This window comes from Rattus norvegicus, chromosome 3 (genome assembly GCF_036323735.1).
Source record: "Rattus norvegicus strain BN/NHsdMcwi chromosome 3, GRCr8, whole genome shotgun sequence".
In the NCBI taxonomy this organism is placed as follows: Eukaryota; Metazoa; Chordata; class Mammalia; order Rodentia; family Muridae; genus Rattus; species Rattus norvegicus.
The window spans coordinates 58,046,656-58,063,503 of record NC_086021.1 but is presented as its reverse complement, the minus strand read 5'-3'; the positions used below and the strand labels follow the sequence as shown (position 1 = coordinate 58,063,503).

The 16,848-nt window shown below is 34.5% G+C and overlaps 1 protein-coding gene across 11 annotated transcripts in view; it reads left to right on the top strand.

Moving 5' to 3' along the window:
• The window catches only part of Prpf40a (pre-mRNA processing factor 40 homolog A), a 62,218-nt gene that overhangs the window by 35,493 nt on the left and 9,877 nt on the right, over positions 1-16,848 (top strand). For 7 of the 11 annotated variants that reach the window (XM_008761711.4, XM_008761709.4, XM_063283248.1 and 4 more), the window contains 11 exons: positions 1,309-1,419; positions 3,646-3,766; positions 4,011-4,064; positions 5,376-5,400; positions 6,324-6,686; positions 8,775-8,883; positions 9,321-9,385; positions 9,724-9,888; positions 10,302-10,410; positions 11,008-11,158; positions 11,807-11,940. In XM_008761711.4, the coding sequence (XP_008759933.1) occupies positions 1,309-1,419; positions 3,646-3,766; positions 4,011-4,064; positions 5,376-5,400; positions 6,324-6,686; positions 8,775-8,883; positions 9,321-9,385; positions 9,724-9,888; positions 10,302-10,410; positions 11,008-11,158; positions 11,807-11,940 (1,407 nt within the window). The remainder of the gene's footprint in view (positions 1-1,308; positions 1,420-3,645; positions 3,767-4,010; positions 4,065-5,375; positions 5,401-6,323; positions 6,687-8,774; positions 8,884-9,320; positions 9,386-9,723; positions 9,889-10,301; positions 10,411-11,007; positions 11,159-11,806; positions 11,941-16,848) is intronic. The other 4 variants (XM_039104476.2, XM_008761712.4, XM_039104475.2 and 1 more) reach the window with 1 other exon arrangement.

Here is a 16,848-nt window from a genome sequence, read left to right as displayed (position 1 = left end):
AATTCCTTCAACTGTTTGATTGTGTTTTCCTGGAATTCTTTCAGGGATTTTTGTGTCTCCTCTCTGTGGGCTTCTACTTGTTTATTTATGTTTTCCTGGAATTCTTTCAGGGATTTTTGTGTCTCCTCTCTATGGGCTTCTACTTGTTTATTTATGTTTTCCTGGAATTCTTTCAGGCATTTTTGCGATTCCTCTCTGTAGGCTTCTACTTGTTCTCTAAGGGAGTTCTTCATGTCTTTCTTGAAGTCCTCCAGCATCATGATCAAAAATGATTTTGAAACTAGATCTTGCTTTTCTGGTGTGTTTGGATATTCCATGTTTGTTTTGATGGGAGAATTGGGCTCCGATGGTGCCATGTAGTCTTGGTTTCTGTTGCTTGGGTTCCTGCGCTTGCCTCTCGCTATCAGAATATCTCTAGTGTTACTTTGTTCTGCTATTTCTGACAGTGGCTAGACTGTCCTATAAGCCTGTGTGTCAGGAGTGCTGTAGACCTGTTTTCCTCTCTTTCAGTCAGTTATGGGGACAGAGTGTTCTGCTTTCGGGCGTGTAGTTTTTCCTCTCTACAGGTCTTCAGCTGTTCCTGTGGGCCTGTGTCTTGAGTTCACCAGGCAGCTTTCTTGCAGCAGAAAATTTGGTCTTACCTGTGGTCCCGAGGCTCAGGTTCGCTCGTGGGGTGCTGCCCAGGGGCTCTCTGCAGCGGCAGCAACCAGGAAGACCTGTGCCGCCCCTTCCGGGAGCTTCAGTGCACCAGGGTTCCAGATGGTCTTTGGCTTTTTCCTCTGGCGTCTGAGATGTGTGTGCAGAGAGCAGTCTCTTCTGGTTTCCCCGCAATAAACCATTTTTATTTTTCCAGTTTCGCTGTCTTCTTTTAGGGGACCAAGTTACAACTTTGTCCAAGTACTTACAGGGTTTTTTTAGTTTTGTTTTGTTTTTGAGGTGGGGGGCGGTTGTATTCTTTGGAATTAGACTATATAAATGTATGATTTATACCCTACATTATGTCTATATTTAGTTTGTATATTTTATCCACTGGAGGAGATTTATATTGCTGGAGGATTATCTTGTGGAAAGGGTAAAAGTTATTGTTGTTCTGACAGTGGTCATGACCATTCTAAATAATTAATTGATTCTACCTTTTAAATGTTCTCTTTTCCAATTCATTTTCTACTTCTGTTGACAGATTATTCTGTGTGATTTGAACTGTTAAAATAGTCATTTTATACTTAAATTTGGTGTTCTATATGCTTTCTACCCCACAGATAATCACTGCTGAATAATTTACATGTCAATAATTTTTTTTCCCTGTAGAAATCAATGTGGACAGAACATAAATCACCTGATGGAAGGACTTATTACTATAATACTGAAACAAAACAGTCTACCTGGGAAAAGCCAGATGATCTTAAAACACCTGCTGAGGTAAATGTTTGAACACTAGGAATCAGAACTGTTAATTAGCTTGGGTATATTTCTTAGAATTTATATTAAGCTCCAAAGAGCAGTTCTTCTGTGTCTCTATTTAGTTAAGACATTGGGTGAAGAGGTTTACTGTAGTTAGAATAGTCAGCAAGAGTAAAATTTGTTCTCCTATATGGACATACTTTTTTTTATTATCATCCTATATTCAAAGTTGTCAAGAGTAAGTTGAAGGGTAAAGCAGTTTTCTTCAATATAGTATGACCTGTATGATTTTAAAAAACATGTTAGCAGTTCCAGTTAACCATGGAGTTTGATATAATGAAATTAAATAACCTACAAAATACTTTCTTGTCTTAGAATATTTTCTCTTTGTAGACATACCTCTGAAAGGGTATTATTTTGTGTTATACACTTCGACATTCAAAATAGATAAATGTGACAAAATTAAGAGTGAAACAATAAATTAAGCAATATTGCATTTTTTAATAGTCATGCTCAGAAAGAGGTGATCTTTTTCACTGAAGAATGTTTCACCTAGCCAGTGGTATTCCGTTTTCATTTTCCTTAACTAAAGTACTCAAGACAGTAAATAAATGTATTTTCCACACATTGTATTACCCCTGTATCTAATATGAAGATAGTGTTTGAGAAGGAAGGTTAATAGATAACATTTATTTCTCATTCATATACACACACTTTCGGGCTTATAGCAAATTAATTTGAAACTAAAACATTAGGATGGATGAGTCAGATTTCACCTCTCCCCAAACTTTCTGTTTGTCTATTTGTACTAATATATGAATATTCCATTTACTAATTATGGGTGGTGGTTTTTACCTATGGTGAACATAAGAGGGGGTGTACACACAGTTAAAATTCAGGTAGATGCCTAACTTTGAGGAAGCATCCCTGCACTTCTTAAGTATATTATTTCTAACAAATTATTTTCCTTTCAAAAGTTAAATGATTTATTCAATAGTCAACAACTCTTATTTTTTTTTAATTACATTTCAAATGTCATTCCCTTTCCTGGTTTCCCGGACATAAGCCCCCTCTCCCACCCCTCTTCCCTTCTTCTATAAGGGTGTTCGCCCTCCCCAACCAACCTCCCTTCCATCCCCCTTGACATTCCCCTGTACTGGGGGTTCCAGCCTTGGCAGGACCAAGGGCTTCTCCTCCCATTGGTGCCCAACAAGGCCATCCTCTGCTACATATCAGTGGGAGCCATGGATCAGTCCATGTGTACTCTTTGGATGGTGGTTTAGTCTTTGGGAGCTCTGGTTGGTTGGTATTGCTGTTCTTATGGGGTTGGAAAACCCTTCAGCTCCTTCAATCCTTTCTCTAACTCCTCCAACGGGGACCCCATTCTCAGTTCACCTCTATATTTGACATGCTCTGGCTGAGCCTCTCTCAGGAGATAGCTATATCCAGCTCCTGTCAGCATGCACTTCTTGACTTCATCAATATTACCTAGTTTTGGTGGCTGTACATATATGGGCTATATACCCAGGTGGAGCAGGATCTGAATGGCCATTCCTTTCAGTCTCTGCTCCAAACTTTGTCTCCATATCCCCTCTTATGGATATTTTTGTTCCCCCATTTAAGATGGACTGAAACATCCTCACTGGTCATCCTTCTTGAGCTTCATGTGGTCTGTGGATTGTATCTATGGTAATTCAAGCTTTTGGGCTAATATCCACTTAATCAATGAGTGCATACCATGTGTGGTTTGCTGTGATTGGGTTACCTCACTCAGGATAATATTTTCTAGTTCTATCCATTTGCCTGTAAGTTTCATGAAGTCATTGTTTTTGATAGCTGAGTAGTATTCCATTGTGTAGATGTACCACATTTTCTGTATTCATTCCTCAGTTGAGGGACATCTGGGTTCTTTCCAGCTTCTGGCTATTATAAATAAGGCTGCTATGAACATAGTGGAGCATGTGTCCTTGTTGTATGTTGGGGCATCATTTGGGTATATGCCCAGGAGAGGTATAGCTGGGTCCTCAGGTAGTGCAATGTCCAATTTTCTGAGGAACCTCCAGACTGATTTTCAGGAGTGGTTGTACCAGTTTGCAATCCCACCAACAATGGAGGAGTGTTCCTCTTTCATGCTATGAATGTATATTGAGTTACGTGGGTAGACAATGTCTAGTGAAAACAAGTGTGAATTGTCAGCAATGTTGAGCATGTTATTATTTGCTGAGAGTGTTTTCCCTTCTTTAGCAACTATTGTCTAAATGCCCATGGAAAGAGTACAAATCTGATTCTGGGAAGCCTTATTACTATAATTCTCAAACAAAAGAGTCCCGCTGGGCCAAACCTAAGGAACTTGAAGATCTTGAAGGTAAGATGGGAAAACTATTCTACTGGGAAGTTGTTCTATATATACCTGTCACCTGAAAATAGTCCTCCCTGAATAGGGTTATTCAAACTAAGGCCTTATTCTTTAAAAAAAGATAAACAGTTAAATTGTGTGCACATTTTAAACGATGTAACATTTTTGTGGGCTCTTATTTTCTTGTTGCTTTAGATCTCAGTTCTATAGATTTTAAATAGACTTTTATTTGATTTGATTCCACTGAAACTAGGATACCAGAATACCATTGTTGCTGGAGGTCTTATTACAAAATCAAACCTGCATGGTGAGCTGCTTTGATAATTCATTTTCTGTTATATTTAACATTTAGAGTATGTCACTAATTTTCACTAACCATGAATGGATAAATCTGCAGTGAAAGACATTAATTCAAACAATTACTTCTGTATAAAAGTTATATTATAAATGAGCTTAAAGTGTTTAAAATTTTGTCTTGGTATTTTAAATAAACATGGACGTTGAACAGGTTTACATACAAACTTTTAGTATCCCTCAGAATGTTGGTGCATGCAGGGGACATGTGATTAAGCTTAATCATGATAGTAAGTTGATCTGAAGTTGATCTTAAGACAGTTATTTTGTCAACATATCTGCTTACACTTAATACTGACTTTGGTTTAGTATCATGAAACAGTATTTTTTTCTGAAAGTTAAATGAATATATAAATTATATAGTTATATATTTTATAGAAAGAAAGATTACTCATTACCATTCAAAATTTACAAAACTCAGGCCATAAAATAACACTCTGTAATGTGATTACTTTACTCTTCTTGAAATAGAATCCTTTATTAAATTGATGAGATCAGCTAGGTAAAGGTTATAGGAAAGTGGCAGAACTTTATATCATATTAGTTATGATTACTTTTTATGTGGATATTTTTCCATCTTAAAATAGATTTTCAGAAATATTTTCCTTATAGAGTCATAGTTGTTAAAATGTTGTTACATACATGGAGCCCCTCATTCTCTAGGGATACAAAGTTAAAGAACGTGTTTTACCATCAAATTAAAGTTTATCTGAGCCTAGAGTGCAAACAAATACTGAGTATTTAAATCTTTAAATCTCTGTTTAATTGTCTGAGTAGGAGCTTATAATTATTTTATCACTAGAATCACAAATTGCTCTTCAACAGAGTATCAAGCTCATTTCTGATATGACTGCAAATGGTTGGTTTGCATAGCTGCTTATCTGGTTATCAGTGCTAATGTGAAAAATGGGCCAGAAATTTCATGAGTTCAATATCAATTTAAATTTAGTGTCTTTTAAAAAGTAGTCTCATCCCTGGAGACAATACTTTTGTATTCCTAAATTATAAATCTTTTCAGAGTGTGATTACATGGCCAGTAGCCTTTGGAAAAGATTGCTAACTAATCAAAATTGCTGTTGTAAAAAGTTTCATTGTTGTATTGAGGCTTTGAAACTAAAGTAAGCACTTGCTCTTTAAAGCAAGTTTTTATTGTCAGATGGTAAATTAAATGATGAAATTATGGTACTTTCCTCTTCTTTTAGAGTTTGTTTTCAGTGGCTATATTTAAGAAACTACTTGATAACTTTTCTGTTTTCTTTAATAGCCATGATCAAAGCAGAAGAAAGCAGGTAAGCAATTTTGAAAATGAGTATGATTTACAATTTGGCCATTTCTATAGCATTCATGTTTAGTTATCTACTTTTTTAAAAGGATATGAATGCTAGTTAATAGGATTAGAATAATGGTTTGATGCCTTTGGAAGGTTTTATAGGGGGCTGGGGCGTTAAGAAGGAAATATATTTGCTCAAGTGTATATTTTGCTAGACAAGTACTTTTCATACGGAATGCATTGTTTGTGAATTAAGAAGTTTCTCATTTTTGGAATGAGTGAACTAACTTTATTTCTCTGTTATAAAACTAAATTCCTTCTTTTGTCATCTTGAGGAATATACCCACAGCCTTGCAAATGTTAGCAATCAACTACTGAGCTGTATACCCCCAGCCTACCAAGTTTCCCTTTAATTGTTGAAAGATAGATTTTACAGCTCTTATGAGTTTTGCTAAATATCAAATATGTTATTCAAAGTAGCAGGTTGAAGTAATTGAACATTTATTTTTTTATTGAAGTAATTGGACATTGGGAAATAAAAGCATTTATATCAATTTATATCATGTTAGTGTACAGGTTTGCTGAAAGCAAAATAATGGTAGAAGTTGGAAGTGGTAACTTATGCACAGTGGTACTTCAGTTCTACTCAAGGAGACTAAGGACACAGTACTGCCTGAGCCTCATGAATCTGAACCCAGCCTAGGCGATATAGCTAGATATTCTCTAAAGCAAACACACATTTAATGTAGTCTTATTCTGTGGTCTTTTGGGGTGCCTTTCTAGTTTACTGTCAATGATTTGTTTAGCCCTTTGTTCCATTAGTGTTACGACTTTTTAATTGACTTTATTTAGCATTACTGTGTATAGTATTAAAATGACTGGTTCTTCCCCCTCTCTCTTTTCCCTTCCCCTTTTCTATTCCCTCTCTCTTTCGATGTATAGCAAGCAAGAAGAATGTACTACAACATCAACAGCCCCAGTTCCTACGACAGAAATTCCTACCACTATGAGCACCATGGCTGCTGCAGAAGCAGCAGCTGCTGTTGTCGCAGCTGCTGCAGCCGCTGCAGCAGCAGCTAATGCCAATACTTCCACCACACCTACTAATACTGTGGGAAGTGTTCCAGTTGCTCCTGAACCTGAAGTTACTTCCATTGTTGCTACTGCTGTTGATAATGAGAATACAGTGACTGCATCAGCTGAGGAGCAAGCACAGCTTGCTAATACTACAGCTCTTCAAGACCTAAGTGGCGATATATCCAGTAACACTGGAGAGGAACCACCTAAACAAGAAACTGTAACCGAGTAAGTTTAGTAACTCAGACTTCTGCAAATAAATAACTGACTTAAAATATAAGACCTTGTTGATGTAGTCAGTGACCATTAAATGTTTCAGTAAAAACCTAAGTTATCTAATATTGATCTATTTCAAAAGGTGCCATGCCACCAAACGTTTGAAAGTAAATCTTACCTTCAAAGTTCAAGTTGTAATCTTACCTTGATTAGCACTGAGTATAGGGTGAGGCACAAATTTAAAAGAATACATGCTATATCTATTAATGTACTATATGAAATCAAAATCAAGGCAAAAAGGAAAAAAAATCAGTTTACAAACTTCCAGTATTTTAAATAAAGGCTTGGTATCGTGCCCTGGTTTGTTTATTTTTGGTAAGGGGTTGTTTGTCTGTTTGTTTGTTTGTTTTATGTACTCAGTTCAGCACTACCAAGAAATATTGTCAATTGCTGTTGAACATAAAAATGAGTCTTGGAAGATCAGAAGCTCTGTCAAATAGAGTAGAATTAAATTTGTTTTCATTCTTTTTGAGTTATTGGTTGTGTTTGATTTTCAGCTTATTATAAATAAATTGAAAAATACAAACAGCTTTTGAAAACTGCCTGAGATAAGAAAAGGCACTTTATACAGTGAGAAAATCAAAACTTATAATTGGGTTTTTCTACCATAGGATGCAAGGTATAAATGGAAGGCTAATCTGACCAAACACTATAACCCAGTTACTGTTAGTCACACCACCTCCATCTCTCTACTACTTCCTATAAATGTTTCTTCTCTTCTCTTATGTTAATTTTACAAATAACTGTAATGTTTTGACATCGAGATATTTAAAAAGAAATGAGATGGTATATTTGGAGACAATTAAGAGTAAAGGTCACATTTTCTTTTCCTTCACTGACCTTGGCTATACATATATTTAAGTATATATATTTAAGCATTTTGTGTATATATGTGCATATATATATATCAGACATTTTCTTCATACATGAATGTCCTTCATCCGTCAAGCAATGGCATCTTATGATATAAGCTTTTGAGTTATCATTCTTCTACATTTTATGCTTGAGCTTTTTGAATACTAACAAACACTGAGAAGGTCAAAATATTTTATGCAATTTGGTATGATAATTACATGTAATTTGTGCATATCTATTTTAGAACATAATACAATATAGCTTACATGGTACAATTACCTCAAGAATAATGAGAAATTTCTGTATTCATCACAATTATGTTTTATACTTTTTATCTTGTTGCGATCATTTATATGAATGTGGAAGGCCAAGAGTAATTTATTTTTCATGACTTTAACAAGTATTCTTTCTTGGCAGCATTTTAATATTAGTTCATGAGTCATAATTTCTTACTAATTATAATTAATTTCTGTGTAAGGCCACTTAAAGAGTGATATGTTTACATATATTACATTCTTAGGTAATTTTCTATTGCAGTGTCAAGTTCATCATTTTTATATTGAACTGCATTTTCTAAATTTAGTGTGGGATCCCAAACAAGTAGTTGATAATTCTGTATTAAATTAATTCTGTTTGAAATTACTATTCAGCAGTATTTTTCACAGTATTCCAAATAGTACTTATTTGGAGTTCTAGGTTACAGAGTTAATTGGCTCTTGTGCCATAGTATATTAATATCCAAAACAACACAAGGATAAATTAGCATTGTTGGATTCTATTCTATGTTCGCAAAATTAATCAGACTTGAATTTTGCTAATTAATCACTTATTGCTCTACATTCTTTGTAGTCTTTATATATACATAAAAAATTATCAGGGGTTAAGTGAAGTGTGAAACGTAAGTATGATAAACCATTTATTAACGTGTAGACTAGTGATGTAAATCAGCTTAGTGCAGTTCTGTGTTATTTTTTGGCCTTTACATAGGGTCTGGTAACTGACATTACAGAAATTCTGAAACTTTATGTTTTTGGCCTCAGACAGTTGTAATTTTAGGGTTCATGTAAGAAACTTTCTTCTGAAATTACCAAGTTTTAGGTCAGCTTCAAACAGCTGATACAGAGATTTTCTAAGAAAATAGTTACTGAAATTATGAATAGCATGTTCAAATTTCTGTCTCTCTAGTTTTACTCCTAAAAAAGAAGAGGAAGAGAGCCAACCAGCAAAAAAAACATATACTTGGAATACAAAGGAGGAGGCAAAGCAAGCATTTAAAGAATTATTGAAAGAAAAGGTATTACATAGATTTTTTTCAAGTAACATATAATAATTTCCTAATAAATATTCACTTTAGCGCCTTTATTTAAAATACTAATCACTTGAACTGTTGTAACTGAAAGCAAACTAAATTTGTTGTGTTTTAATTAAACACTTTTGTGAAACTTAACAAGGTATTAATTTCACAAGCATATTTTTGCCTTGATATTTAAGATTTTTTCAAAAAGCTTAATCATTTTGTGGGTGAACTAATAGAGAAAAATATGGTTAAATTTCAGCATGAGTTTTTTTCTTCACAAAATTGTATCATTAAAAATGGTTTTAGATTTTATAAAAAATCTGCAAAAGGAGGTGCTTGATATTTACAGTGAGCATTATACTTGTCTTCCTGTAATACTACTGCTCTCTGTGTTCTTGTATGAAATACTAATTTTTCCTTTAAATAATTTTCAGCGGGTACCCTCCAATGCTTCATGGGAGCAAGCTATGAAAATGATCATAAATGATCCTCGGTACAGGTAATACAACAATTTATACATTTTCTTTTTACGTTAATCTTAGGGCATTTAAAATTGTGTCCAACAGTCTAACTGCATAAAGAGTTGTTGTTCATAGCTTTGTAGTTGGCATAGAGGTATTCTATGCATGCTACAGCCAAAACCCCAAAGACTTGTCCTGCAGTCTGAGCACCATAGAATCATTTTAAAACTAGAAGTTGCATTTTAGAATCATTTTATATCTTCAATAAATTACACAAATGTTTTTAATATATGCATGAAACTTTTTTCCAAAGCATTAACATTTGTTTCTCCAGCCTTTATGCTTAATCCTATATGATTATTTTATTATTTTGTAGTGCTTTAGCAAAGCTGAGTGAGAAGAAGCAGGCATTTAATGCCTATAAAGTCCAGACAGAGAAGGAGGAAAAAGAAGAAGCAAGATCAAAATACAAAGAAGCTAAGGAATCCTTTCAGCGTTTTCTTGAAAATCATGAAAAAATGACTTCCACAACCAGATACAAGTAAGGTTTCTTAAGATGCGGAAAGCAAGTCCCCTGTTTTTTTTGTCCTACTCAGTCATCCAAAATGAATGGTAGTGAACATAGCAGTGTAAATGAGGATGGGGCAGCTCTATAAGGGACTCCCATAAGTCATTAATTGAGTTCATATAAAGGCCCACTTAAGGGATTAATTAGGGAATAAACATACCACATTAGCTGATATCTGTTTTTAAAGTCTGCAGAAGGTGCCTTAAAGTAAGAGAAAATAGAGACTTTTGTTCTTCTCTTGATATTTTTATTGACTGTCATGGAATTTTCCTGAGTAATGATTTTTAAACTTACAGTGGAGAGTGTTCATTGACTACCTTTGAAAAAAATGATCTAAAATTGTACTGATGCATTAAGGAAGTAACATTTGATTTCATAATCACTAGAAAAGCTGAGCAAATGTTTGGGGAGATGGAAGTTTGGAATGCAATATCAGAGCGTGATCGTCTTGAAATCTATGAAGACGTTTTGTTCTTCCTTTCAAAGAAAGAAAAGGTACTCTTAAAATCATAAGTATTTTCAACATTTTTAAGGATTTTACTTTAAAAGAATAAAACTATAACAGAATTTCTTGACTTAATTTGTATAGTGTATGTTATATATCATATCTGCTCATTGGAAGCTATGTTCAAGATAAAATGAGTTAACTCAATCTTTTTCCCTCTTTTCGAAGATGGTAATTATTGTTTAAATCATAGTGGGTGCTGATTTATCTGAATATTTATCACTGTTAAATTGTTTTACATCCATTTTTAAAGGATATTACTAAAACTTTAAATAGAATTGAATGACATTGAGGACTTTGGTATTTACATGCTATGACTGCTTTCAGTAGCCCTCATTGTAAAATGTATCTGTACTGCATATTGGTAATACAGACACAAAAACAAAGTTTTGGATTTTGACTTCAAAGACAGATGGAAAAAGTAAAAGTAAGGACTCTGTCACAAACAACAGTAACAAAATAAACAGTGTTGATACTGCAGAACTATATAAAACATTTGAAGCTTATCAGAATATAAAATAATGTTAAGTAATTGCAATTCAGATATCTTGTTTGAATGTTAAAAGGTATTCAAACATTTGTTGTAGGAACAAGCAAAGCAGTTACGAAAGAGAAATTGGGAAGCCTTAAAAAACATACTTGACAATATGGCTAATGTTACATACTCTACCACTTGGTCTGAAGCCCAGCAGTATCTGATGGATAATCCAACGTTCGCAGAGGATGAAGAGTTACAGAGTAAGAACAATGACAAGTAGTGCCCTCCAGTCACAAAGAGTTAGTCAATTTTTGTATGAAATCAGAATTACTCTGACTTTTTATTTAGTCACTAATTCAATTATACACAATGATTTGTCCATTTTGGGGTGGGGGGAGCTTTATTTTCAAATGGGTTCCTTTTAATTGAATTTTAAATTTATATTTTTTCAATTTAGATTTTAGAGATAATTCTTGAAATATGTAATAAGGCAGTCATTTGTAGATCATTGGTGTCTTCTGAACACAGCAAGGCAGCTGCACTTAAAAACTCTGAGTGACTAAGACAGCATGCACAATACTTACTCCCAGCATGCAAATGGGAGTTGACCATGAAATCTCACCCTTTGCTATATAATCAAATGCATACAGAACTCTTGAACTTAGATGTTTTAAAAAATGGGGGTCAAGCATGACATTGCTTCTGTTAGTAGTTCATTATACCTTGTACATGTCCTCCTCCATTTATCCTTTGTGATACCTGAAGTCATAACTTGTGTCATTATATAATTATGTTTGAATTCAGATACAAGTGTTTTTATACTGAATTGGAAATTTGTAGAGTTTAATGCAAATAACTAAACTGCTTTCTTTATTAATATTTCTTTTTTTATTAAAAAAATACTATAGACATGGATAAAGAAGATGCATTAATATGCTTTGAGGAACACATCCGAGCTTTAGAAAAGGAAGAAGAAGAAGAAAAACAGAAGACTTTGTTGAGAGAAAGGAGGAGGCAGCGTAAAAATAGGGAATCTTTTCAGGTAATAGAAAGATGCCCCCCCGGAGCTGGGGACCGAACCCAGGGCCTTGCACCTGCTAGGCAAGCGCTCTACCACTGAGCTAAATCCCCAACCCTGAAAGATGCCTTTTCTTAGTTCTGTAATATAGTCATTGAGTGTCAAGAAGGATCAAGACAGTTTTGAGATACTTGTTTCCGGTTCGTTACCTAGACTTCACGGGTGGTCCAGTATGTTGAACTCTTTAATTTTTATAACTTAGTTTTTGTTCTTGGACATTTGAGGAGAGTGAACATAGCTGGGTGCAGCAAGCATTGTTTAACTTGAGCGTAGGTTTCAGCTGAGCAAAATAGCATAAGGGCTAGGTGGAAACAAGATGAGTGATTGAGTGCTTTGTAGCAGTTGATATTTGGTTCTCAAAGGATGTACTGTACAATTTAGGCATGGAACATAATTAAGCCCTTTACATGGGAGCTAAACTGTGTTCCGTAGTCAGTGACTCCTTTTTTGCTTCTAGTGCTATTCTTCCCATTACAAAGAAATGAATTTTTGCTGTTTAAATTCTTATTCTCTTATTTCTTTGGGATAGGATCCTAGGTGACCTAGGCTGTCCTCAGTCTTGCTATGTAGCCCAAAGAATTTTGTACTCTTGATCTTTTTCACCTTTCAAGTACAGGGATTACAGATAAATGCCACAATGCTCACCTAAGATATTTTACTTGTATAACCTGTGTTTTGAAACTACTTCTTAATATATCATGTTTGTTGAATATATTCAGATAAATAAGGAAACAGAACTGGTGAGATACTACTAAGCATGGAGCTAGGATTTAAAACTATACAGTCTTGGTTACAAGCAGTCTTTAGTCTTGTGTATTAAACTTTGTGTTAGGGTGACAACAAGGTTGCAGTGGCTTACTTAAGCTTGTTGTTTATCATTTGATCTATTGTTATTCTTTAGGGCAATAGTTCTTGAAATCTCTTTTGTGTTAGACTCATGTAAAAGACTTTTTAAAAACAATTATTCCTACCATGTCAGTGGTTACTAACTCTATTGCCCTCAGCTGTTGAACAGCAATTTACTTTTGTTCTGTGAAACTCACTATTCTGTAAGTTACTTTTTCAGTAGTTCTGCATAAGATTATTCATGACTACTAAGAACACAGATTATTAAGCCTCCTCCTAAGAATTTGATCCAGTCAATACATTAAGTTTTAATATGTAGTAATACTGATGCTCTTTTGTACACCAGTGATTTCTGGAATTGTTCCTTATTAGTGAGAAAGATCATTTCTTTGATCACATTTAGCATGGAAATGACCAGTCAAAGACCAGTCTTATTAAAGCCATGAAAGTAGACATTCTGTTTACCTATGTTCCTATAATTTTCATAGCTAGCTATAAAATAGGCTATCCCTAGTTTTAAGATAATCAACTATTTGTAACTATGTGGCAAAAAATGTTTTTTAGGAGAGCTCTTAGACTTTTGCAGCTTGTAAGCTTCAAGACTGTTTTAAGGTTTAAAGTTTACAATAGTTTAAATTTGAAGTAGACATAAAATAACAAATAAAATAGATATAAAATAGACATTAAATGGCTGTTAAAACAGAAATCTGGGTCATAGAGCTTAAAATAATGATACAGAGTACCAAATGCTAAAAGTTCAGGCCAAGAGATTCTAATTACAGGCCATGTGGGCCTTCAGCTAAATGTAAAATATGGCTTCAAATCCCATTGGTCTGCATATAGCATGTTTGCGTTTAATCATAATGTAAGTGGTTATTAAATCACTATTGGTATTCCTTAAGATATATATGTAGCTCAGTAATTCTGCAGTCATATTTCACCTTTCAAAGATTTGTTTAGAACTATAGTAAAATGAATTATCAAAACTGTCTTTTCTAAAATTAATCATGAGTGGAAAGAACCTATTCAAATATTGTGGTTTGGTGATTACAGTCTTTATTGTTTTGATTTGATTTGACCTGTCAGTTAACACTTAAATATTAAGTTTGTTACATCTTTGCTAGGAACCTGGCAAGTTGTTTTCTTAAAGTCTTAAAGTACAATATTTGAACTCATGTCAACTGTAATAGAAAGGTTTGAGACAAGTCTTTAAATGGAATGAAGGGGAAATGTGTCACAAAGAAGAAAGTGTTGTAAGACAAAGTAGTGCTCCTCTTGAGAATGAGCCCTAGATGCACAGAATCTCCATTAAATTACAAAATGTAAATTACTAAACCCTAAAACAAACTAACTAAATAGGATTCTGGGGTGGAGCCTAATGATAGGTTGATTGTATCATCCTTCAGATGATTAGCAAAGCCTAAGGTACAGGAAAATCTACCAAAATAACAAATACTAAAAATTTGTAAATGTATGTTATAAAAATTAGAAAGGATAGCTATATAATCAATCTGAGCTACTTCCTCCCTGTTAAATTATGACCATTTCTAAATTCCTCATAAAACAACCTTAGGATAACCACCTTCTATCAATTTCAATACCAATAAGAAGTAAGCAACTTCTTCAAACCAGGACTTTAGCCCAAAATATATTGATCTGTTAAGCTCAACCTGGAGCGTCAGATTTTTATTTATTAATAGCTTCCATAATACCTGTTGCAATAATATTTAGAAACGTTTTCTATCAGTTCCCAAGAGCCGGATCCTCTTATTCCAGCTGCTACTCTACTACTTGGTCCACGAGCCGTCCTCTCCTGGCTGTCTCCCTTTTAGTTGCCCTCTCCACATGGTTTCCTAGGTGGCACGCGCACGCACACAAACACACACACCTCGTTTTGCAGAGCATGTTCCCACAGGCAACAGAACCAGATCCTCACGCTCCAACTGCCTCAAAGCCATTTCCTTCACACACTGTCCTCTTTAGCCCAGTAAATCAAAGTTCCAGAAACTTGTAATTTAGCAATTAGATTTACATGTTGAATTCTCAAACAACAGTACATCCACAGAATAATTCACTGCCAATTAATAAAGATAGAAACCGACACCTAAACAAGATAAAATTGACCTAGACAGACCATCTGGACCATCATCTTCCTCTGTCTTCTCCATCTTGATCCTTCCCTGACTCCTCCTCCTCCTTCCTAGACTTTTCCCCCGCCCGCTCTTCCTCATCCAATGATAGGCTGGACTCACCTTGCTGTATAATGACATTATCCTATATGTGTAGACTTAAAAGATACTTAAGATAATTAGTAATCACTAGCATAATAAGGAAAGGTACAAGATTTGACAAATAGTTGAAACTTACAATTAGACTTTTTAGATATTGTGGCAAGCAAAACCTCAGGACTTTTTTTTTTTTTTTTTTTTTTTTTTTTGCTTTCAGAGTGGATGTGGCGATACCATATACCTAATCCTTGCACTCTGTAGACAGAAGTGGGTGGATCTCCTGAGTGCTCATGGCCAGCCTGGTCTGCTTTAAAGATCCAGGACAGCCAAGGGTACAGGATGAGATCCTATCTCAAAAATAAAAAAAGGAAAAAGTATTTTAATGGATAAGAGAAAAATAGTCAAGGGGGAAAAATAAAGGAACAATTTAAAGATGAGGGATATCTCACAAAAATCTATGAAAGTTCATAATTCAAGCACACATGAATAGCAACATGAATGAATAAGAAAAGTTAATACTGAGTTGAATCTGAGGTAGAGATCTTCAACCAAGGGAAAATTTATTGGTGATCACTATTCAAGGTAAAAGTAAACTGGAATTTACTGAATACCAGCTTTAAATAAATTAGCAAACTTCATTTGACAATTTTTCAATTAGAGATCCACTGTTGAAATATGATCAGACTCAAAATTCAGTGACTCAAGTGAAATATCAACAAAAATACATGATAGAAAGGAGTAGATTTAAAATCTTATAGCAAATCCCTGAAGGTGTTTTTAATGCATTAAGATTGAAATGCCTTGGGATTGGGGATTTAGCTCAGTGGTAGAGCACTTGCCTAGCAAGTGCAAGGCCCTGGGTACGGTCCTCAGCTCCGAAAAAAAAAATAAAAAATAAAAAAAGATTGAAATGCCTTAAAAACACCTTCACCACTTTTGTTGAAAAAAAAAAAAAACAGTGGAGATGTAGGAATTATAGGAGCTAAGGACTGGAAGACCAGCAGTAGACACTGATAGTACTGAAGCCACAGTGTGTAGTCCTGACTGTAGCCATAGGAAAGGAAGTGGATGGTGTAGACTAAACATTTTTTAAAGACAGAATTAAGGTATAATAATAAACCCTTATATTAAGGAAAGGAAATGGTTGGAGGTCAGATAATGATTTAAATCCTAATTTTCCCAGATGCTTTGAGGAAAGCAAATATATAACTATACTAGATTCATTTTTTAAAGATTATTTTATGGGTATGAGTATTTCCTGCTAATATGTATGTATCATTCACTTGCCTGATAACCATATAAACATGCATGCAAAACATACATACAAATGATACAAAAAAGTACAATAAAAAATTTAAAAAGCCATCAATGAAAGGCAGTTTCTGAACAGATACATTGTGGCTGGTATAAAGAATGATCTGTCAGATGGTAGTAGTGCGTGCTTTTAATCCCAGCTGGAACTGAAGTTACAGGTGACCAAGTCACCTTATGGATGTTGGGAACAGCCTCAGTACCAACTGCCCCTAACCACAGAGCCATCTCTTCAGTTCATCCTTTAAAAATTAACCTAAATAGAAATATCTAAAACAAAAGAAGCTATTTGTACAGAACATGCACATGGTCACTCTTCAGCCTCATTCGTTATTTGAGAATAGATAATCCCATTTAGTATCTTTGATTTGTGGTTACGTACACACACAGCATTGTATGGATTTAGTTGTTCTCGTTTTTTTAACCGGAAGTGGTTGCCTTTAGGGATAAGCAACTGAAGACTAGAAGGATAGTACAGTGTTTGAAA